The 25,933-nt window shown below is 38.7% G+C and overlaps 1 protein-coding gene across 1 annotated transcript in view; it reads right to left on the reverse strand.

Annotated features, from left to right (window-relative positions):
- The window catches only part of GNB1 (G protein subunit beta 1), a 53,279-nt gene that overhangs the window by 22,826 nt on the left and 4,520 nt on the right, over nucleotides 1-25,933 (reverse strand). The window contains exons 2-3 of the mRNA XM_027855333.1: nucleotides 8,547-8,652; nucleotides 3,341-3,379 (exon numbers count right to left, since the gene is read on the reverse strand). Of these exons, the coding sequence (XP_027711134.1) occupies nucleotides 3,341-3,379; nucleotides 8,547-8,603 (96 nt within the window). The 5' untranslated portion in view covers nucleotides 8,604-8,652. The remainder of the gene's footprint in view (nucleotides 1-3,340; nucleotides 3,380-8,546; nucleotides 8,653-25,933) is intronic.

Here is a 25,933-nt window from a genome sequence, read left to right on the forward strand (position 1 = left end):
GAGCAGCGTCCCAGGTAGTCTGACCTGAAGCTTCATCTCTTTCGACTCTTCTCTGTCTGGCCTTCTAAACCCTTTACAGCATGTTACTTACTCAAAACTAGAATAAATATTCTAGGATCTCTCCTCTATCTGTGCTCTTTGTTCACCTTTTGCCCCCTGGCAATAAAATATCCAACTGGTTGCCAAGTCTTGTCAATTCTACCTTCCTAATTTTTCTTGCTTCCATCCCACTGTCTCTACTTAATAACATACTAGTAGGGTCCTGACGTCCTGCAGTAGCCTCCAAATTGTTCTCCTTGTTTCGAATCTTTTCCTTCTCCAATTAATTGTTCACAAAATCATCTTATTAAGGCACAGGTCTGACCTTGCCAATCCTCTACTGAAAACACAAAACAAAACAACCAAAACAAAAAACAACCCAGTGGTTCCCTTCTACCCCTAGGATAAAATACACATTTCTCAGCTTTGATGACATTCTCTACAATCCAGCACTAACCTATCTTCCCATTTTTATTTCAAATTATTCCTCCATGCATACTACATTCCAGCCAGACTGGACTACTAGTTATTTCCAGAACCAATATTCAATCTTCTGCCTGTGTGTATTAGCACAAACTGTGCTCCTCTATCCTGGGAATATACTCTTTCCTCATCTGTTTCTCAGAATGGAGAGTGTGGCCACCCACCTCTCCAAAGCCTACTGATATTTGGTCCAATTGCTAATGCTCTCTCACCCCTACAATTACCTACCATTCATCTATGTTAATGCTGTCCCATTAGCATATAAATGCTTCTCCACTAGATGGTAAACTCCTCCTGGGCAGGGACTGTTTCATGTTACGCCCAGAGTGCATAGTACAGAGCAGGTATCCCATAAATGCTTGTGGGCTCAGGGTAGGGAATTTGTAGTACGTGACTCTGTATTCCCAGAACTTCGCACAAGGTTCTGGCACACAGTAGGTCCATCAGTGGGAATGAAATGGCCTGTGTTTGCCCTCCCTAATCCTCTCACTTTGTCAAAACTGGGCTCAATCCCTGCCTTTTCCATTAGACTTCAGAATTCCAGTCTTACTTTTACCCTGCACCAGACAATACTGTATCTTATCATCTATAGTCCAGGGGAGGGCAACCTGTGGCCTCGAGGCCCCGCTTGGCCTTTTGACTGAATCCAGACTTCACAGAACAAACTCCCTTCATAAAAGGATTTATTCTGTACGTTTGTACTCAGTCAAAAGGTTGCAGCCCTGATACAGCATGTCAATGGGTCCACTGGTGTTAGCCTTTCCTCTCCACTAGAATGTAAGATTCTAGAAAGCAAGCATCCCATACCACTTGTACTAGTCCTCATACAAGGGGTACAACGCTGGCTCTCTATCAGCCCTGGCTTAGCAATCTTTTTACAAGTTCACTACCAATTAGGAAAAAAAATGAAAGTGTACAGTTGATAATTTTCATTAGTCCCTATAATGCGGATCTGTTATCTTTTCCTACTGTTCAACTTCATTGAAAGGAATTCCCCAAAAGACAATTTAAAACCCATCAGCCAAACTCTAGGGAATCACGAATATATTTTTTCCTTCATATTTTGGATGAGTTCTTTGGGCCTTAGATAGAAAACTCAGCTTTGAAAAGATCTACTAAGACTGCCATAACTTCTCACAACTATTTCTATGACAGGGGATTACTTTTTATAGATTATTTTTATATGAATGAAAATCTGGTAAACTGTTTTAACTTATATTCTACAGTACAACTTCATAAATTTGTATTAACTGGTAGGAAGGTTAGGCTGAGATAGAGAATATTTAAAGTTTTATTATAGACAGATATGTCTACATCTCCCCAACAGACCCCTCTTTGTAATAAAAACATTTCAACAAAGCCAAACAACACAGCAACATCAGAAAACAACACGGTATTTTGTCAAGAAAGTCCGATCTTATTGCTTTCAAGTATACAGAAGTAGCTTTAACTGAGCTTCTCAGCAGAATCTTTAATGGGCCTGCATTTAAGAACTAGCTAGGAATAATTTATAATTAGTGTGTTAATTATGCACACATATAAATGGTATTTCTAAAACACACAAGAATTTTGTTTTTGAAGCCGTTTAAACATAGTCTCAGAAGTTGCACTGCTCGACACATAATAGGCACTGAATGCTTCAATCAGCAAGCATTTCCACAGCTTCTGTGCTAGAGATCAGGGATACAAATACAAAATGCTTGTTCAATATTCTGCTTAAAATTCTGTTCACCTGGGGCAGCTGGGTGGCACAGTGTATAGAGCACCAGCCCTGGAGTCAGGAGGACCTGAGTTCAAATCCAGCCCCAGACACATAACACTCACTAGCTGTGACTCTGGGCAAGTCACTTAACCTCAAATGCCTCAACAACAACAAAAATTCTGTTCACATGTTAAATTTGTACCCAAATACCTTTTTCATGATTAATATAATGGTAAATTTCAGTTCTGAAATGAATTAGCATAAGTTCAAAGTTTATAAGATTTTAGTTTTGTAGTTAGAAGACTACCTTTATAAATTCCAAGTTTTAAGTGAGAAAACGATGAACATTTCAACCACTATTCAACTCTAACTAGTCCACAGACTCTCAAGACAGCCAAAGCACAAAGCATTATTACATTTCCAGTAATGTATGAAATAATTCAGTCTGTCAGTCTAAAGTGCATTGATTTCTGTACAATTTATAATTCTGCTTTTACAGATAACATTTAATAGCTTGCTGTCTCCATGTAACACAATTATTCAACAAAAATGTTTCAGTAACAAATTCTGCTTTCTCTCTGCACTGTCAGAAGAGCATAGCTTAGTGATGAAGAAACAAATAAAGTAATATTCCAGATTTAAAAAAAAAACCTAAAGAATATCACATGTTGATATAAATATGGAGCCTATTTACTGAGGAAGATGTATACATCTTAGAATTAGAAGGGGTACATTTCTAAATTGCCAGTGATTTTTAAAGTAGGTGCCATCTTTCACTTAACATGAACAAGGCAGGCCTCTTTGAAATACCACCTCAAGGACATGGGGAATGGCCTGAGCATCATGTTAAAACAAAAACATTGTGTTTTATCTCATAATCCCCTCTTTGAAAACTAACCTCTCACTCCATTAGCAGATTCTCATACAAAAAAGGAATCAGATGACATCCTGGAAAACATATTTTTGGATAAACCTAATAATAACAAGTCCAAAACATCACCAGTGCTATCTGAAAGACACGCATCAATTCCTAAGGACAAAAGCAGTTGGCCCCAAAAGCTCTGTGTTACAGCACAACCTACAAGCTACGGGAATTACTCTTGAACAGATTCTTACCTGAGACAAAGTCGCATCTGCACATGCTTTTCTAGCATCCTGCAAGGGGAAATTTTCGGGTGGGGGAGGAAAGAGGAGAGAAAAGTGAATGCACAAGTTTAATTGAAATCCCAGGTCCCCTAGCAAACTTCAGAAAGGATCCCTTAGTCTTTATTCCCACAAAAGCTGATCTCTGGCAGAGGCCCCAGCTCTAAGCTCCTGATGCCCTGGCTGCTTATACAACAACCACGCCTGGCAGGTGCCACATTCTACAGGGCACTTGTGCCTTTTTAAAGGCACTTTCACATCTACACCCACCAGACTCTCAAGACCATACCGTGGGGTTTGTAGGGCCAGCCTATCTCACAGGTGAGCCAACTGAGCAACAGAGGCCCACACACCTAGGAACGGCTGAGCATCTCAGCTTGAAGATTTTTCATTTAACTACATAGTCTCTAAAAGAACCTATCACCCTGACTCTGCTGCAGCGAGGTCTTCTTCCCTTTGAGGGGGCGGCTCCTCCTGCAGACCCCTGCCCCACCAGGCCCGGGGAGCAGGCGCCTCTCGGAACGGGGTGAGGCTGGTTCTCAGGTGACAAGCAGTGTGCTCATCACTGAGCTCTGTAGGAGAAGCCTTTCTGGCTTGGGAGAAGCAGCCAGAAGCTGTGCTCTCCACCCAGCCACACGCTCGAGTGCTCACGCCCTAGGAACCCTCGACCCAGGGCTCGGGTCCCAGTCCCCGAGGCAGTCGGCTCCTCGCTGCCTGCCTGGCTGTGCTCCGTCGGGCTTTCTGCCGGCTACCTTCTCTTCTCTACACTGTCCTTCATCTCCCACCCCTCTCAGCTTTCTTCTCCCATTAAACTATAAGCCCCTGGAGGGAAGGGACTGTCTTTCTCTTCCACATCTGTCAGTGCTTGGCACATAGTGGGCACTTAATGAATGCTTACCGACTGGAACTCAAAGTCACCTACATAACAAAATAAGTCACCGAAGTAGGAATTAAGACACAAGTTTTCTGCAATAATTGTATTAGCAGTGAGGCAGTCCCTTTAAATAATTCTGTTGATAATTGCTCCAAATATGCTCTAGCTGACATTTTGTACCTTTTAAAACTGAGCTGAGCTCTGAAAGGAACCCAGTATTTTGATAAAATAAGAAATGGAGAATAGGAGAGTTTATTTAATATGTGAAGTGTCTATAAACTAAAAGGACTATAAGGGAGATACTGGAGAAAAACTGCGATGATTCTACGCAGGGCAATTCCATTATTAAAAAAATTAAAAACAACCAATTTATATATACACAAAACGAGATTGCTTCAAATACTTTCATTTCAAACAATGAATTTAAGCTAATGTTTTACTGACTTTTTGAAGGCTCTACAGTACACAATTCTCAGAACAGATACCACAAACCTAACAATGCAGGAAGCAGTAATTTTATTGGAGCCAGGCTTTGATAATTGTTTAAAAGAATTTAAAATTAATGAAGCCAGGAAGAAATAATATCCATTTTTAAGCTATTTACACCAGCTAGTACTGTACTTCCATAACTGGATAATATGCAGATAGATAAATGGAGTATTCCTGCATATGGAATATATTTGCTAAGAAAGATCTAGTCACTAGCATTTTATTCACAGACCTGGATTCTAACTTATGTTTGAAGCACTACTGATTATACTGGTTTAGAATTTAAATTATAGCAGAATGAAAACATTTAGACCATTAAGTTGCACGTTCACCACTTCTTTATCCTTCTTGGTTGCTCCCCACCAAAACCGCCAGGCTGACCCTTTTGAGCCATCATTTAAATACGGTCGCTGGGTGCTGCTCACCTCTGCCAAGGACAGAAATGAACCTGAAGAGGTCAAAGCAGTTCATCTCTTATTTCTGCAGGCATTCAGATCATATTATCCCAATATACAACTATACTTTTTCAAGTTTTCATAATCTACCAGATTCCTTTTATTCACAGTAATTGAAGCTACAACATTTTAAATTAATTTTACACTGAGATTAGTGTGGTATGGTGGAAAGAAAACAAGATGAGAGTAAGGGAGTCAAGACATCTGCTTTGCCATTAACTCATAAAACTGGGCAAATGACCTCTGTAGGTCTCAGCTGGATCTTCTGGATAATGAAGGCGCTGAATGATGGGGATTTCTAGGGCCCTTTTTGCATTTAAAGAGGGAGATAGCATTTAAAATTCTAAATGGTTCTCATGAACTCTTCTGACAATTCATAAAAAAGTCTGATGTCTATTTGAAGTCTAACTTTGTCTTCTGGGGAGTCTAAGGACTATTCTTATGGTTTGGAAGAAAGAATTCATCTCATGTGTACTTGTCATGTTGGCAATTTTTATCTGATTTAGATGTCACACGCACATCACCTGCAACTTCTCCCATTATCTCCCCCTAGTCCCCTGGTCAAAAATGGGAAGAAATGCAAAATTTCCAGCTGCAGTTTCTACAATGGACATCTGTGTCTTTTATGAAATTTCATTTTAAAATCTAATTTTGTATTCTCGTTGGTTGATGTAAATATAACATGAAAAGGACAGAGGCAAAGCCAAATCATATTCTATCACTACCAGGTAAGGCTCGACTTTTCGATTTAACACAACACTTATCAGCAAACTTGACATTACAGCCAGTCATTATATATTTAAGATGGCCCTAAACACCCCCCAAATTCTGATTTCCAGGTTTTCAGTCCTAAATTTTGAGAAAACTCCCTGTCAATTTTACCATAAAGAAGTGGGTGGCTAGCAGCTGAATACTTATGACAAGAAGGGGGAAAAAACCCTCGCACAAAGCTAATTAAATTAGTATGAAGTAGTACCATTACAGGTCTGGATAAGATTCTAGCATGCCAAAATATACTGGCTGGTACTTTAAACAGAACTGAAATACAGCTTAATTTGTCAGGGTCAGGGAAAATTTTAGAAAGACAGGGTTTTTAAAACCACATTTTTGTCAATGGCTGAATGGATTTGTGTACCTAGAAATAAATTAATTTTTTGACCATTTGAAAAACAGATTTTAAACCAAAGACACGACAGTATACACTCTGGACATTAATCAGCATGTGTAAAAGCAGAAATGAAGACTCTGAAAAACAAATATTGAACCCGAAGTGTACATGAGCAGAGGCCTCATAACTATAGGTTAGAGCATATAAATGCATCCATTTTGTTTTCCTTACTTTTACTGAGCTCTATTCTGATGTACTTTTATTTTGAGGTTTTAATGCTCTCATTAGCAGAAGCAAGGGAATTTTTAAAAGTCTCATTTTATACAATGAACAAGGTGGTCAAATGACTAGCTTTCCTCCCTGGTCCTCTAGTCTACCCTTCACAGCCTGCATGTGCCCCCTTGCAGTTTCTTTGTGTTGGGCTGTAACACTATAAGCACATCAGACCAATAAAGAGGTCACAGAAGAGAACCAACTTAGAGCATGAAGGAAGCCTATAAAAGTCATCTGGTCTGAGCACAGAGTGAACTGACTTGCCCCCATAAGAGGAAGTGTGGTTTGGTGACTTGTCACGCAGAAAGGAGCGCAGTGGGACTAGAACCCAGTTCTGTTAACTCCAAATCTTGCAAGCTTTCCATCATACCATGAATCATTCCTCCCGACTCTAAGTCTCATTTTGATAATGTAGGTTATATTATAAACATATCAGTGTAAAGTGATGCTCAGTTGATCTACATGAGCCAAACATGGTTCAGATAAACTCAAGAGACACGAGGGCGAGTAAACATTTTCAGTTTCAGAAATCTATTTACATGCCATGATGCTATTTCTTCCTTTTCCGACTGCCTACCATACCATTAAGATAATAGCATCTACTAAGCCCAAAGTTACATTTTAGGCCTACTGAATTCTTTTAACTTAACATTTTTTACATCAGAGGCACATGCCTTGTGAATACAACCACTTTAAAATGGGGTAATGCATTAGGGTATTAAAGAAAAACTACTGCTTGGGCTAAATTTGAGTTTATTTTAAAAGATAATATAGTGTCTGCGTATCTCTTACTTTACACAATAGACAGATCCTTGAAAAGAGACGTGAAAATCAACTTATCTGATCTTTAACTGTAAATGACTCCTAATTCTAGTGCTTTAATATTCTTAATCTCTGGCAATCTCTTTAAGTAGGAAATTCCTATATGTGGAAATTCTTTAATAGAGCCCCTCTGATTTATCTGTTGTTTAGGTTTGAAAATCTGCATATCAGGTGTTTTCAAAGCTGCACTGTTTATAAAACCAGATTTTTAAATGCTGTATCCAACTTTGCAAAGCATTTCCATCTATATTTTATTCCTTCTATCATCATGAAATCCTTCAGATAGGTGGATCCAGTTGGTAGTGTGTTGTTGTTCAGGTGTGTCTAACTCTTCGTGACCCCATTTGGAGTTTTCTTGGCAAAGATACTGGAGCGGTTTTGCCATTTCCTTCTCCAGTTCACTTTACAGATAAAGAAACTGAGGCAAACAGGGTAAAGTGGCTCACTCAGGGTCACAGCTAGTAAGTTTCTGAGCCCTGCACTATCCACTGGAATCAGAAAGATCAGAGTTCAAATCTGAGCTCAGAGACTTACTGTGTGACCTTTGGCAAATCACTTAACTCCAGTCTAAAAATGGAGAAGGAAATGGCAAACCATTCCAATATCTTTGCTAAGAAAACTCAATGGACAGTTGGTCCATGGGGGTCACAAAGAGTCAGACGTGACTAAACAACTGGGGAGAGTAGCTGGCACAGTGGATAGAAGGGACTAATTTTCCTGAGCTGAAAATCCTGCTTCAGATACTTCCTAGCTGTGTGGCCCTAGACAAGTCACTTAACCCTGGTTTGCCTCAGTTCCTCATCTGTAAAATGAGTTGAAGAGGGAAATGGCAAATCACTCCAGCATCTTTGCCAAGAAAATCCAAAATAGGGTCCACAAAGAATTGGCTGGTAGTAATGCAGAATAAAAAAGCTGAGGTTAAGACTGAACAACACAAGGAAGTACTTTTAAATGTTAAAGAAATAAGATCTATGTTTACTTAGGATATCCAATTCAAGAAAAGAGAGACTCTCTAACGTCTTAGGCAATTACGTGAGACCAGTGTCCAACCCGCCTCTCTTTTTCTACGCAAACAATCACAAAACTTTCCCGGAAAGGACAAACATGGCACCAATATCTGAATGATGAATAAGTCTGAAGAGACACTGAGCTACGTACTCTAATTTGGTTTTTCAGTTGTTCGGCCTCCTGCCGTAACTGGTCAAGTTCACTCATTTTCTGATCTTAAAGATTTGCTTTGTGGACACCTCCAAAACTCACAGATCTGAAAAAGAAACATGGACACAAAGGATTAATGAATATAAATATTGAATGGTTTGACAAAGGACAAGCAAATGTTTTGACCAGGCTGAGCACAATCCAACACTTTCATTGTTTTGTCTTCATAACCAGCCCGTGTATGTATGTGTAAATACACGCTATGCCATTGCTCATGAACATGTTATAAAACAGTAACTCAGTTAATATTCCTATAGATTCAAAAATGTGGCTATGACTATATAGGCTTTCTTTTCAAACTTATTTTTATTTTATTTAAGAACATTTTCTGGATTTGTATTGCTGAATGGCTTCAAAATGTTCTTGATTTCATTGGTATGAATACTTGTTTGTAACCTCCAGCTCTTTATCAGACTATTCATAGGTTGCTGTGGCCAAAAAAATAAAAAAAAAAATTTTAAAAATTGCCTTGTGGCCAACCTTATGGTAATGAGTTTCTCTGTAGGTAGCTAAACCAGTGTTCAGATGACAGCTTGTTGCTAAGCTCAGAATGAAGCCTCCCTAGCTTGGAAGAATTTGTCAGAGTTTATAATCCCTGGGAACAATTACTGAAAACCCAGAGATGGTGAGACATCAGAGGAGCACTTTAGAAGAGGGCAATGGATAAAATAGATTAAAAAAAAACAAAACAAAAAAAAAATTAACTCCAGAAAAGAATTTACATGGAATGATGTGGAAGTAATCGAACTCTGTTATACGTGCATTTAAATAAAACCAAAAGTATCAGATAAAATATTTAGATAACAAGATTCATTAGATAACATACAAACACACTTATAGGTACTTATTATAGAGTCACATGGACTTGTCTCCCCACTGGAACACCAGCTCCTTGTGAATAGCATAACTGCCTCATATGGCTGACTTATATCCTAATACTATAGCTGGCACGCAGTAGGCATTGACTGACAATGCCTTTTTCATGTGCTGAAATGTTACACAGTGGGTGGGAATAAAAACTGAGAGTCATCACAGGAAATTTGGTGGGGTACCATTACTTATTTGGAAAACTCAACTTTTAGACAGTACTCAGTTTTGGAATGAAGGAGAGAGAGGGAGAGGAAGAGGGAGAGAGAGAGGGAGGAGAGAAAGAGACACCTCCCAGCAGGCAAAACAGACGTGGGATTGGACTAGATGTCTTGAAGACTTTTCAGATTCAATCACATATCCTGTGTCAAGTCCAAGAACTGAAGCTTTTACCCTTTTCATGAAGGTGAACCTCTACTTAAATTCTTGTTAACTCAACCTTCATTGCCTGGCATATAATAGTTTCTTAAGTAAAACCAAACCAAACCTCCTTATTGTAATTTTAGCATCTGAAGTCCTCTACAATCTGGCTCCCCTTACGTTTCCAGCCCAGTTCCCATTCATATGCTATGCCGTAGCTGAACTGGACTATTAAACTATTTCCTAGTTTCATTCTTTCATTCTCGCTGACGTTTGCACATGTCCCCTTTCCAGGGTAGAACCCAGAACACTGGACCCAGCTTTGAATCCTGGCTCTGTAGCTTACTGACTTTGATAACCTCTACAAATCTTGGTTTTCATATCTGTAAAATGAGGGCTGGATGCAATGACTTCTAATCTGAGGTCCCTTTCAATTCAAAGTCTATGATTCCATGAGATCTAACTGTTGAAACCCTTTCCGTTCTTCAGTCCGGATATCACTAACTTCACGAAGCCTTCCTCCTATCCCCATCTCCACACTCATGTCTCTTTTTGACTTCTATGTACTATCATTTCCACCTTATCATATAGATGTTCTCTTTCTCCTCCTAGTTTATAAGCTCCTCAAGGGCAAGACCTCTTTTTATCATATTCTCAGGGTCCAGGATTTTTAGATATTAAAATTTTAAAGTTCTTTTTTTGAGGGCAAGACTGTGGCATGGGGATGAGGACAATTAGACTGAAGACAGCTAAATAAGTCTGACTAGATGCATTCCTTTTTCTCTATCCAAATTTCCCCTTACCATGCCCAGTTATTCAAGAATGACTGTTAATATTTCTTCCATGGAGAATTCTTAAAAAAAAGGGAGAATGCAACATTATCTTCTTAGTTTAATCAAAGATACAAGTGAAATAATTCAGTAAGTTACCAGGTAACAATAAGTTCTTAAACCACACAACTTAAATATTTTGTTGCTAGCAATCAGAGCACTTTATACCATGCAAAATGACCTGTTTCTGAGGCTTCATTCATCTTGACCTCAGGAGAATATAACACTTTTCACTACCCCCTCCTCCATGGAGCTATCCCCTCCCTTGGTTTCAAGGACACCATGCTCTCTCAGTTCTTTCCTAACTTTTGTAACAACTCTGGTGGTTCCTCTTCCTGAATTCTTCATGGCTACTTCCAAGAAAAGAGCCAACAATGCAACCCATAACCAAAGAGATCTATACAATAACATATGGCGAACTAGCAAACCTAACATAAGTTGGTAAATTTGGCCTCATCAGTGTCAAGGAGACTAAGTGGATTAAAACTCACATTTCAAATATGGCCCTCCTACAGTTAATCTATATACAAAAGAAAACCTCAGAGGTAAAAGGGAGCATGAGGATATGAGGATGGTGAAGTTGTCTACTGAGAAGACATACTTGTGAGAAGAAATTTGGACAAGAAGAGAAAACACATGGGTAAAGACCAACAGAGGTAGAAGCAGAAGGAATATTGTCATTAGAGTTTACTACAGCCCACCTGGACAGAAAGAGGAAATAGATGAAAAATCTGGGAAATAAATAAAAAACCTAGCATAGAGGCATGATATGAGTGATGGGGAACTTCAATTATCTAGACTTCTGTTGAGGCTTTCTCCAAAGAAGAGCAGAACTAGAACCCACAAAAACTGAAGGAAGCAGTGAGGAGACAGAACAAGAAGAAATAAGTTGATGGGGTGAAAGTGAGGGGGAATGTTGTGAGGGTAGTCTTACAACATGTGATAAGGAGGAAGAGGAAAGATGAGCATATGTATGACATATGACAAAGACTGTAGATTTTGGAAGACTGCAGGAAAGGGAGCTGGACCACCTTTGAGAAACCACACAGTTCTCTGAATGAATCTTTTCTATGAATAAAAGACATTTTAAAATGATAACAGTCTTCTGGTGATACGATTGCAAATTAAGGAATATTAGTCCAAAAAAGTGAATTGGAGGCTGACCTCTCAGAGAGGCACATGGGTAGACAAGGAACAATCAGCTGCAACACAACAAAAGATGAATTATAGAAGAGAAACATTGTAAAGGATAGCATCAATGAAACACAACTGGAAAAGGTGAGCCATCTCACAGTGAGGATGAAATGGTGTCCACCTTATGTTAACAGACCCAGAGGAAAGTCCCCTTGAATGGGGGGGGGGGGGGATTTCACCTGACCTCTTCGAACCTCATTTCCCTCATAAAGACAATGTGAATAATACCTGCAGTATGTTTTCTGGTGGAATGGGAGACTGGTGAAAATGTTTTGGAAATCAATATGACAATAAACAATCATTAAAAGGACTCATCTGCTCAAAATATTCACAATAAGATATATCTGTAATGGTTAAAAAAAAAAAGGCAAACTTGGATGCCCAGTAAGAGAATGGCTGAATAAATTATAATTTATCATTAACACCCAACAATAAGAAAAACAGTAAATACAAAACTTACAAGAAAGTGTTGAAGGATCTACTGGGAATGTGGCTAAGTGACTTTGAAAGAGCTGAACTACTTGTGCAACGACTACAACAATCTCTCCAAAAATAAAATCAAAGGCAGTGGAAATTCAGACAGACCTGGAATGCTACATGAGGGAGGGAGGGGAAAGAAAAATAAAGCAGAACTATTTTGCTGTATTGTTTGTTCAATAACATGCAAAGGGTTTTATGTAAGATTTTATTATTTGTTTTCTGTTAATTGTTACTAAGTTTATAATAAAACAAATTCTACAGTACCTATGCTTAATCTTACATAGCAATGCACAGAACACTGATACAAAAATTATGTTTTAGGAAAAGATAATGAGTTTGGTTTTGGACAAGTTGAGTTTGAGGCATCAGTGGGAACTCCAGGAATGAGAGAACAGCACTTAATTTATAAGCCTTCAACAGTACAAAGTACAACAGAGATGTCAGCAATAACCTCTATTCTTCTAGCCTCACATGTTCAAAACCTTAGTGTTTTTCTTCTCCTTTATCTTTCATGTCCTGTCAATTCTGCCTCATCCAACTGCGTCCAATTTCTCCTGCCCCCATCCTACTACATGCCCTCATTACTGCTCATCTGGATTATTCCAGAACCTCCTCTCCTCTCACTCCCCCCTCCAATCTATCCACACACCACTGTAAGATTCACCTTCTTTGTGCACATAGCTGACCGCATCTATCTTAAGCATGACAAGATTCCGCTCAAAACTTCCAGTAGCTCAACTATCCAACAGATAAAGTGAGTAATTATTATTAATAACTCACATTTCTATAGAGTGCTAAAGGATTGCAAAGTACTTTTTCAAAACATCCACAGAGGGTACGCAGTACAAGCATTATTATGCACATTTTATAAGTGAGAAACAAACTTTGAAAGGTTACCTCTATCCAGTCAACAAGCGTAAAGCTTGCTTTTATTAAGCCAAGTACAATGCTAAGCCCTGGGATGCAAAGAAAAGCAAAAACAGTTTTTTCCTTCGAGAAGCTCCTAGTCCAATGGGGGAAAAAAGGTACACACAGGACAAAGTGGAGGTAATCCTAGAAGAAGGCACTAATAACCAGCAACGGGGACAGTGGAGATGACAGAAAATTCCATGCACTGGGGCAGCCAGGGAAAGAAAGTACCTGGAGTCATGACACAGAGCATCTTGTGCAAGACAAGAGAGTAAAGTTTAAGACTGGAAAGAAAGGCAAGAGCTTTAAAGGCCACCCAAAGGATTTATATCTGGGGGGTACAAAAGAGGACCACTGGAGTTTAGTGAATAAGGGTGAAGACGATGTGATTTGTCCATGGTCACACAACCGATAAAGTCTATGCAGTACAATACTGCCTTTCTTGCTCTACATCACTATTGACTAGAGAAATGCAAATCAAAACAACTCTGAGGTACTACATCACACCTATCAGATTGGCCAACATGGCAAAACAGGAAAAAGATAAATGTTGGGGAAGATGTGGGAAAATTGGGACACCAATGCATTACTGGTGGAGTTGTGAACTGATCCAACCATTAAAGGGCTATAAAAATGTGTAGCTGTATCCCAAAGACATCATAAAAATGGGAAAAAGACCCACATATACAAAAATATTTATAGCAGCTCTTTTTGTGATGGCAAAGAATTGGAAATTGAGGGAATGCCCATCAACTGGGGAATGGCTGAACAAGTTGCGGTACATGAATATAATGGAATACTATTGTGCTATAAGAAATGATGAACAGGCAGACTTCAGAAAACCTGAAAAGACTTGTATGGACTGATGTTGAGTTAAGTGAGCAGAACCAGGAGAGGTGTAGCATTTAAAAAGCAAAAGCTTATGGAAATGAATGTTGGAAACTAAAAAATAAATTAATTAAAAAAAAATACTTCCCGCTGCCTCAGACTAATACTCAAGATGCTGCACGATCCATTCCCATCCTCAATTTTCAATCTTATTTCACACTATTTACCCGACAAATTGGATGACTCGTTAGTCCCCTTAGTTATGCCGTTTCCTCAATTCTGTCCTTGCTCACACTGTCTCCTATGCCTAGAAGCCCTCTCTCTACCCTTCCCAAACCTGTGCCCACTGAAACAACTTTGTAAAACTCAGCTCAGATGCCCTTCTTTATGAAGCACTCCTTGAGCCATTCCTCCTTTCAAACAAAGTGTAAGGAAGTACTCCTTATGCACTTTTTTTTTCATTCTTGTAATGGAGTTGGGTATGTGTCACAACCTCCTACCAGATCATAAGGTTCATAAGAGCTGGGACTTAGGTTTTATTTATTTATTTGCTTTTTGGTGAGGCAATTGGGGTTAAGTGACTTGCTTAGGGTCACACAGCTAGTAAATGTCAAGTGTCCGAGGCCGGATTTGAACTCAGGTCCTCCTGACTCCAAGGCCAAAGCTCTATCCACTGTGCCACCCAGCTGCCCCTGGGACTTAGGTTTTACTCAATCTTCATATCTCCCTCAGCACCTGGCACAGTACTAGATGACCAAAAGGTCCAAGGTGCTTACCTACCAAATCTTGCATCTGTGGGCGTGCAATAAATATGAATGGAATAAATAAGTGTGTGGTTGTTAATGGAAAAAGTATGGAGGGGCAGCTAGGTGGCGCAGTAGATAGAGCTCTGGCCTCAGGCACTTGACACTCACTAGCTGCGTGACTCTGGGCAAGTCACTTAACCCCAAATGCTTCATCAAAAAAAGCAGAAGTATGGAAAGCTGGGTACTGCTAGTAGCTTCTACTTAAAGCCACCATGATTCTAAATATGACCTCTTGTTAAAGAGTTTTTACCCCTAGCATAATAAAACTAACCATCATCCATCTTACTGCATGAGACTAAATGTGTATGAATTATGAAATACCATCTGTTCTTTACATCTATTTGAATTTTATAAACTTAAACAACATGTATTTAATAGGATTTTTCATAGGGTAGAGAAACTCCATTTCAGAAACTACTTGTCTATTTCTGTCCAAAGCCTAAAGACCAAAAACAAGATTTTGCTAGCATGATAGAGCATTAATAACAGCTATTCACATATGGGCATCTAATAAATGCAATGTGACATCACAGCTCATCAGTGGAACTTCAAAAACTTCCTCTTAAAAACATCAACTTCCTCACCATTTAAAGAGCATGGCACTGAGTTGAGACTAGGTCCTTTTTCTTCTATCAGCTAACCAGGATACTGAGGAAGATTCTACTGCCAGTGGTTTTTTTTTTTTTTTTTTTGTTGTCGGTTAAATTCAGAACTATGTATGAGCTCATTCTGCTTTGTGCTAAAGGTATACCTTCAAATTAAAATAAAAAAAATCACTACTATGCTTTCTATTGCCACAATGCTTACCACGGAGATTAAAGCATAAAATGTAATGGTTTTATCTTCAGGAATGATGGTGTCGGGAATAATTCTAATCAGGATTATTTTAAGGTCAAGGATAATCTTTTAAAAAGACATATGTGTGCCTGGATGGTTAGCTGAGTTGATTAGAGTATGACTGTAATGAGGCCAAGGTCACAGGTTTGATCATTCTCCTAGGCAGATAATTTCTGGGGCTACTGGCTGCAACTCTGGCCAACCTTGTTGCTGGGCTGAGGCAAGCGTACTCATAGAGAACCATGAATGCTGGGGTAGTCTGTTGCTACCCTCAAAATTAACGTAATGTCAATATTATATTGAAAGTTAGGTTTTCACATTCATACGAAGGGCAGTACACAATCACAATATGGAATTCTAATAAGAAATTGGCCATGAACATTTACAGTTCCTATAAGCTATCACTCACCCTCCATGTTCACTCAGGTGCCAAGATCCACAAGGTCTTTGGCATTTGGGCTCTTCTTTCCACTCACACAGTCACCACCTTTCCTCACTCTTGCCTAGACTACTACGCTATTGGCTTTGGTCTCCTACCTGCAGGTGCTCCCCTTTCCAATCTATCCTCCACCCAGCTACCAAATGGATACACCTAATGCACAGACCTCAAGTGTAATTTGGGAATACTAAGACCTGACCTAGAAGCCTGGCTTTACTACTTATCATTCTGAGTGTCAATTTTCTATCTCTAAAATAAAATGAGGGAGTTTGGACTAGATGATCCCTTACGGTCCCATCCAGATCCAGAACAATTATTCTATAAACCATGCCATCCCCCAACTCAAAACACTTCAGTAGTTTCCTACTGTCTCTGGGATAAAATAGAAAATCCCCATTTGGCATTTAAAGCCTTCCTACAATCTGGTTCCCACCTACCCTTCCAGTCTTATTTGATAAGACTTTCTCCCTTTACTATACTTTCTGTTCCAGTTGACTTAGTTTGATCACAGTTGACTCTAAAACACATTCTCTCTCGATCCTTGGCTCTTCCGTGTCTGGAAAACCCTGGGTGCTCTCTCCTCAGCTGCTCTGTAGAATCTCTAGAGTCCTTCAAGGCACACCTGGGCTGCCACCCTCCTAATCTGCCTCTTTTAAGTTACTTTGTATTTACTGTCGAGCGGCGCGCATGTGTGTGCGTGCCGTGTCTCTCCATTAGAATATAAACTCCTTGAAGACAGCGAGTACTCTTTCTTTGCACCCTCACTGCCTCACATGTAGCAGGTACTTAAAGCTTAACAAACGTTTGTTGTATTGAATTCAAAGGGCTTGCTTCTTACTATATGACTGTATCTTAAAGGAACTTACATTCTAATGAGGGGAAGGCTATCATCCACCAAGATTTCCTTTTACTGTGATGTTCAAAAAGAAAAAAAAAATCTGCATCAATCTACACTTTCAACTAGTCTTGCTACAGAAAACTGTTCTATTCTTAGAACAAAATGATTTAGTTTAGATGAATAGTTTCATATAGGAAAACAATTGTTTTGAAATTTAGAAATACAGCTAAATTATTTAAGCATAGGTATTCAATAAATAGCAATTTACGATACTTTCACAATGTCCCCAAACAAGTAAACCAACCTCCAAACTTCTCACAAGCCCTCAGGTGAAGATAACATTGTACCACACACTACAAATAGGAATTAGTTCACCTTGCCCCTAGAAGGAAAGATGACAATGTATACAGACTTAGATTTTACTCACTTTCAGCCTGTTCTATTTCTTGTCACCATCCCTTGCCCTCCAAAGCCTTAGGAAAGCTGTACTATCACGTTTATGTAGATACAGATTTCTTCTCTCTTCCAGTTTCAATGTCATTGTTAAGCTCTAAGAGTGATGAATCAGCGCACTCAGATGTCCAAATCCACTAAGACAAATTCTGCTGAGAGTCTTAAAAAGTCTGCTCTCCTTTCTGATCCATATTTATCATCATGTTTTATTTATCCTCGCTTTTAAGATATTTTCCATTAGAAACTTCATTCAGCAGGCCATCAGCAAGCCATGGTAATGAAGTGCTTTGTCTTTCCTTGGGCTGTGGTGATTCTTATCTTTACAGTCCAAAAATAAGAAAGTGGCCTGAGAACTGCCATCTGTGAGCCACACCATATTAGTTTTCAGCGTAATGAAGCTCTAGACAGGACCGAGGGAAACACTTAATGGAGCTGCAGTCAGAGCGAGCACGTGAGCTTGCACCCCGCTCTGGCTCTGTGGGGCCTCCCTGTTGTCAGAATGTATAAACTAGAGTTAGTGGGACCGGATGATTTCCCAGTACTATGATCCTATCTTTTCCTAGGCCACTTTATAGGAAATTCAGACTTTTCTGTAGGAGCTTATTTATTGTCCTAACAAGCAGTACTATCTCTCAGAACCACCCCTCTCTCTCCACCAGAAGTCATGATCACCGTAATTCAGGCCTTTAGTACCATCTCTCACTTCATCTCCAGAAATAACTTCCTAATTGGTCTTCCAATTCACCTCATTCCAATCCATTCTCCACCTTGCTGCCAAAGTTATTTCTTAAAATGCCAGTCTAACCATGTCACACTCTCTACTCAATATTCTCCAATGGCTCCCTATTACCCCTGGGGTTGAATGTAATTCCTGGGTTTGGCACAGAATGCCCTTCAACCTATCAACCTAGCCTTATCCTATCTTTTAGACATTGCTCCTCTTCACACATAGCAAAATCTAAGCCTTCTGGCCTTCATCCTGCTCCTTACACAGAGTCCCCTATCTCCCATCTCTGTGCCTTTGGACTGGTTATTTCCCATGCCCGGAATGTACTGTAACCTCTCCTCGGCCTCAAAATACCCAGTTTCCTTCAAGACTCAACTCAAGCACCTCCTTCTACAAGCAGTGTGTCCTGATCTTACCAGCTACCAAGTGCTCTCCCTTCAGACCATCCTTGTACCTTTCTATAAATCTACCACCTGCTATCCTTCCTTGCTAGGTGGTAGCTCCTCAAGGGGAAGGACTATTCTTAGCACTGAACAAAGTGCATGGCACATAAGTAGGCAATGAATAAATGCCCGCTGAGTAGTATTCCCAGGAGGTATTCTAGCGCTATTTACAAAATATGGTTTGTGTCCACTTTACATTACGAATTACTAGAATGATTTAAAAATTAAGCAAAAAGCATATACTTGCCAAGACAGACACAGGAACTATATGAACACAAACATAAGGCACTTTTTATACACATAAACTCAGATCCAAATAAATGAAGTAATATTTATTGTTCGTGGGTAAAGTCAATATAATTTTTAAAATGACAATTTTACCTAACTAATCTATTTATTCAATGTCATCCCAATTAAATTACTAAGACATTATTTTACTAAGTTAGAAAAAAATAATAACAAAGTTCATTTGGAAGAACAAAAGGTCAGGAACTTCAAAGAAACCAGGGAAAAAGTACGTAAAGGAAGGAGATTCAGCAGTATCAGACCTTAAACTATATTACGAAGTAAGAGCATTGTTGAAGTGTAAAAAGAATAATTCTGAGTACTTTAAATTAAAATTTTCTTGTATAAATAAAATTTATATAGCCAAGAACAGAAGGAATGCAGAAAATTGGGGAAAAAACTTTCACAGACAAATCTCAGATAGAATGTGACTGGGTTGGAGTATTGCTGTGGTATAGGAAATGATGAGCTGGTTGATTTAGAAAAACATGGAAAGACTTGGACTTAGAAAAAACAAAATAAATTAATTTTAAAAAATAAAGCAAAAAATATAAGGAAGCTAACCAAAATGAGGACAACCAAAATAAAGGCCAAAAGAACAGAAATGGAATACAAAGAAAACAATAACTAAGTTAATATTTACAATGACCCAAAATAACAATATAACTAATTTTCTTAGTTTGTTTTCCTACTATAAATAAATAAAAATTATAAATTATATAAATAACGTTCATTAGCAAAATCTTAACCTTGCTAGAAAAGTGATTTTCTCAAAGCAGGAACATTTAAAAATGATATGTCATTTAGATACATTTATCTTCCAATTAATTTTGGCAGGAATTTTCTATAGCTACAAGATAGAGTATACTCTAACATACAAACCTGATATTACTGACTTGATATATTGATAGGAATGGATTGTTCTCTTCTACCAATTCTCATTTGCCTATTCCTCACTGTAAAAGATGGCATTCGGGGCAGCTAAGTGGCGCAGTGGATAGAGCACCGGCCCTCGATTCAGGAGGACCTAAGTTCAAATCCAGCCTTAGACACACAACACTTACTAGCTGTGTGACCCTGGGCAAGTCACTTAACCCCACTGCCTAACCCACCCCACCCAAAAAAAAACCAAAAAAAAACAAAAAACAAAGATGGCATTCAGCTCTGAAGGTACAGTCAGAGCAATCAACAGGCCTTTTCCTCAGTGCTTAGTTAACTGACTAATTTAAGAATGGAATAGAGTGTTTTGGCCATTCTGCTGTTATGTTCTAAGGTAGGAGTTCCTTACCTTTTTATGTCATGGACGCCTTTGGAAGCATGGCAAGGCTTAGGGACCTCTACTCAGAATGTTTTTAAATGCATAAAATACACATATCAAAATATACTTATAAAGTGGTTGTTTTTTTTTTTTTTTAAACCCATAACAAAAACAAATGTGCAGGCCTTAAGTTAAGAACTTTGATCTAACCAATAAATCAGCCAGGCCAGAAATAAATGGGGATGCAGACCTATACACACAAAATTCTCAGGATACACTTTTTTCCTAGTAACTAATGAATACATCTGTTCAATAGAATGCTCTTATTCTTAAAAAACAACAATAAGATTTTTTTTTAACATGTTTAAGATAAGTCCCAAGAATTACCAAATACCAGGTAGCATATTACTTAATTCAATAAGCAGGAAGTTAACTCTCAAATAGTTAAACTTTTAATAATATTTATAAGATCACATATTTTAATAATACTAAGGACAATAGTCCACCCACAAGGGCTGTTATGTTACCATTTCTGAATAGTCTAATGTATACTGTAAAAAGTTTCTGTGTTAATATATATCACCTGTCCTATAATTATTTTGACCTTGATGTAAGCCTGTAGCTTACTTTAGTTCAATTCAATACATGTATTTCAAAGGTTTGTGTATCTTTAAAATCAATCAGAACACACACATGCACAATCTAATAAGTTACCTGATAAGACACAAGAACTGCAATTTTATTTACATTTAAGTTCTCTAAGTGTAAGTCACTTATAACAACTTTGATTAGACAATTAACATTTAACCCACTCAATTTAATAAACACAAAGGCTTTTTAAAAAAAATTAACATTCTTGTATTGGTTGTCCTAAAGTTTTTGTAGCTTATCAATCTCTCTGAATTTAAATTCCTGGGCCAGATAGGAAGGGATCTTTTATGATATGTAGAAGAATTAAGATTTGTTACTCAGGGTTTTTTTTGGGGTTTGTTTAAATCTGGTAACATTAGCGAAAAGAAAAGCAGAAAAGTTGTCCTGTGAATTTTGTTGGCCTAGATATGGGCCTATAAAATGGCACACATAAAATCTTCACAAATAAAGAGCGATCATCTGAAAGTTTAGGTAGTAAGTGTTGGCAGTCTGAATACAAACATAGAAACAATTTCGTTTTAGGGCAAGCCAAACTTCAATCAGCATACTAGCTACAAGCCTATAAGCCTACCATGAATTTTAATACTGGAAACGAAGATTCCTCATAGGCCTTTTAAAAAGTTATACATCAATGTCACACTTACCTCAGTTTCCCTTGAACCTGGTAGCAGGTCTTCTAAAAATAGATTTCTTATGAATAAAGAACTCAACAGCTTCTTCACCAGGCTCAAACGAAATGGTTGCCAACAGACTGAATATACTAACTGGGTCTCAGCCTCAAGACTAAATCCTCTTAATCTTGTTGACCAAGAAAAAAAATCTCGTCATTAATTCAAACGTAAGCCTGGAGGGGGTAGATTATATTTCAATGACCTGAACTTCTAATTTTGTTTTCTTAAAAAGCAAAAGCTCAGTGAAAGTCAGAAATATAGTATTATGTTACTCACTGCTTTAAATGGGCAATACTTAAAGAAAAAGAAAATTATGTTTAAACAATGGCTCTTCCATTAGAAAAGGGAACCAATACAGTATACAGCTAAAAGAACAGACGAGTCCAAAGATCGAAGTTCTGAATGTTAGCTAGCTCTGAAAATTACTGATCATGTGATACAGGGCAAGTCATTTTCTCTGTCTCCGCAGTGTGCTCTAAAATACTAGGTTGGCTTAGCTAGTGTCTGAAGTGTCTTTGAGTTTTAAATCTCCACAATTCAATCAAACTCTGAGAGATCTTTACACTGTTTCTAGGCAACCTAGATTATTACTCTAAATAGGGGACCTGCTGGACTGAGTCAAAGGGCCACAGGTGGCCTCGAGGCCGCAGGTTTCCCATCCATGTATCTAAACTACTTCTTCCTGATTCCTTAAAATCTGCTGGCTAATCTTTCTGAACCTCTCATACTAGCTACAAGGCAGGCAGAGAGGATAGAGGGCAGTCCATCTCGGCTTCCTGCTCTAAGACTGCACACTGAGCGCGTGCTGGCGTACTTTTAATCAGGGGCTGCATCAGGTCCTCTCCTGCAAGGTTTTGCTGTTACTTCTGCACAGTTTGAAGTGGTTCTGGTAGAGGAAGGGAAAAGAAATGGAAAAGGGACATGGGTGTGTCTTTGTGTAGTTGTCTACTAACTGACTGCTGAGGTTGCCATTGCACCTGTAAAGGAGAAAGTCGCTTAAAAAAAGTTCCTACAAGCCCAAGCCATCCTCAGTGGCATGGGCACTGTGTCCCCTAGCCTGCCCTACCTTGTCGATGTTAACTCATGTACAGATAGCTGTGGAAGCAAGTTTCCCAATACTTCATCCAAACACTGGCCTGTCTAAAACATCTGCCGTGGCTCTCCTCAGCTCCTTTCCCCCTGTTTCCTCTTGGCTCCCAAACTTGTCTTCTCGACCCCATGTCCTCACCTTGGCGGGTCATCTTCTATCCTTCTCCAGTTTATCATTATTACCTATGACCTAGCTTCTCCTTCTTACTGTCTAACCTTGCAGCTTCCCCCTCTCCCCACTAATTCTCATCTCACTTATCTTCAATCTCCTACCTTTTTATTAAACCTCTTCTTCATTTCCTCTGGGCCTCTGCTCAACTTCTCTTATCTTGAAAGATACCTATGCCTGACTTCTTCACTCATTCAACCAGAGTAGGTGCTCACTCTTTATTGATTGATTCATTCTATTACCACGCTACACAAGAATAGCTTCCTTGTGTAATATGTCTCCCATGAAGGGCTCAATTCAGACTTCCGTGGAGCAAAATAGCTCATGTATCATAGTATGAACCTAAATTCACCTCCTCTAGGAAGTCTTCCTTGGTTGATATATGTGAATTTCATCAAGTATGGGCTCACACTCTGCCTATAACTCAGGAGATAAATGTCAGCAGGTTGCCTGAGGCGCTGTCCAGGGTTACAGAGGTGCCCAAGGTGGAAACTGACCTGAAGTTAAGGCCTTTTTCCTACTGCCCACACCAGCCCTCTTTCCATTCTACCACACTGTATTCCTGTGTCTATCTTTCTCTCCACTGGTGAAATCTATAAGCAGGGGCTACGGCATGTGACAATGCACCTCAGGTAACAGGGGAGAGATTTCAGTTACTGTTCTGACAAGGTCATCTTAGTGACCATCTTTGTTCTCTGCTAATTTGTCTTCTGTCCCTCCAGTAGTGGGGCCCTGGGAGCTACAGTTTTAAGAGTGAAGACTCAGAGTACAGACACAGGAGTCATTATGCCCCTGAGGTATTCAACCTGAGAGCAAGGGATGTGGTAAGAGGAAGAGAAGACACTCCAAAGAGATTCTGTACTGTGGCATGTTAATCATTCTCAGAGTAATATAATTTTAATAACTTATTGAGTCCACCTTTACCCTTCCCAAGCACTTATACATTCAGTTCTTTTTAAAAAAATTTATTAACATCGTTTGCCTTTGTATATCCATTTCCAAACACAACTCTCCTCAATGAACCATCTCTTATAAAAAGGAATAAAAGAGGTATAGCAGTTCAGCAAAACCAACCAACATATTAACTGAGTCTGACGGTATACATGATGTTCCACATTCACTGACCCCACCCTGGGAAAGGAAGGGTACATTTCTTATCTCACCACTGGGAACAAGTCTGGTTACTAGAATTACATTACATTGTTCAGTTTTGTTTTTCTACTGCTTCCATTTACACTTCTGTAGTCCACTGGGGCAGCTAGGCAGTATGGTGGATAGAGCACTGGCCCTGTTATAGGAAGACCTGAGTTCAAATCCAGCTTCATATACTTAGTAGCCATGTAACCCTGGGCAAGTCACTTAACCTCTGTTTGCCTCAGTTTTCTCATTTGTAAAATGAGGGTAATAACAGTGCCTACCTGCCAGGGTTGTTGTGAAGATCAAATGAGATAATAATTGTAAAACACTTAGTATGGTGCCTGGCATGTAGAAAGAGCTAGACAAATGTTAGCTACTATTATTCTTATATTGCTTACCTGGTTCTGTTTACTCCACTTAGTTCCTAAGTAATCTCAATTATTGGTGAATTTTTCATATTTATAATTTCTTATGATGAATAATTATGAGGTAACACTCAATTATATCCATGTACCATAATTTGTCTATCCTTTCCCCAGTCAATAGGTTATGCTGTATTCCATTTTGTACTCTATTATTTTTTATATCTGACATCACTTTGCAATGATCCAAGCCATTTTGGTATATTTTTCTCTATCGTAGTATAAGCAATGGCATGCAAGGACTTTTTAATGCAACTAGTCTCAAGATTTGTTTTGGCTGTTAAGTTGTCACTTTTAAAATTTCAAAATATGAGCAACCAAGACTTTAAGACTGAAGGGAATCTATTCCTTAAAAACTGCCATGACAGAGACAGGATAAACTAACTTAAAAAGTTGTGCGTTTTAATGGCTTTCCTAGTGGAGGTGAAACCAACTATTCCTTTCAATATGCTGCTAAGAACTTGGAGGTTGGAGATCCCTGTTTTGAAGACCTTTTTATCCAAGAAATTTCACATTAAGCATTGAAAAATGAATCTGATTTCATATCTATCTCAGATGCCACTGGAAAGGAATTTTAAAGATTTTTTTTTTCTTTTCTTTCTTTCTTTCTTTCTTTTTTTTTTTTGCAATTCACAAAAGACAGAAGCTCCTGACTCTGGGCAAAGTCAAATTAGAAAAGCAGGCTCAACTACCTCAATAAGACACTGGGAAAACTCATATCTGGAGAATTTAATCATACTTCAGCTAACTACTGGGGAAAGCCAAAGCAAACTAAAGTTATATATTTTCTGCTCATTTTCCAGAACATTCTCAGAACTGATTTCAGATGTTAACTCTATTCCCTTTTCCCTTATACAACCCACTTTGCTTTAAGTCATACAGTTGTTGTCATATACATGGGAAGATGCTGTAAGTAACTTATCGTGCCAGAAGGAGAAGAGCTTCTTGAGCTCCTACACCCCTACCTCCAAAAACTGTGACAGGTTTGTAGAAAAGCACACACTTTTAATACCTTCACCCCTACTTCTTGGGGGCAACCAAGCAACACATATTTACTTAGAGAACTGTACTGAGCTTAGGCTGGAAGGGAAACACAAAAAGGGAGTAAGATCGAATTCCTTTCTTCAAAAAGTAGGCACTTAATATAATGATCTAAGACAACTCCAAAAGATTCATGACGGAAAATGCTATCCACATGCAGAGAAAGAACTATGGCGTCTGAATGCAGACTGAAGGATACTGTTTTCATTTTTTTTTTGTTTTTTCCTTCTTGTGGTTTCCCCTTTTCGTTCTGATTCTTCTTTCACAGCATGACTAATGTGGAGATATGTTTAATATGATTGTAGGTGTATAACGTGTATCAAGACTGCTTGCTGTCTTGGGGAGGGGGGAGAGAAGGGAGAAAAAATTTAGAACTCAAAATCATATAAAAGTGAATGTTGAAAACTATCTTTACACATAATTGGAAAAAAATGAAATTCTATTAGGTAGGGGAAAAAAAGTTGGTACTTTAGTTGGTAAAACTAGCACAAATGAAAAGGACACCACAGGACAATCAAAGCAATCTCCACTTTGGTCATATATCCACATTTCACTTCTTGCTATTTTTACCTATTCATTGGATAGGTATCCTT

This window comes from Vombatus ursinus, unplaced genomic scaffold (genome assembly GCF_900497805.2).
Source record: "Vombatus ursinus unplaced genomic scaffold, bare-nosed wombat genome assembly UNPS02010822.1, whole genome shotgun sequence".
NCBI lineage: Eukaryota > Metazoa > Chordata > Mammalia > Diprotodontia > Vombatidae > Vombatus > Vombatus ursinus.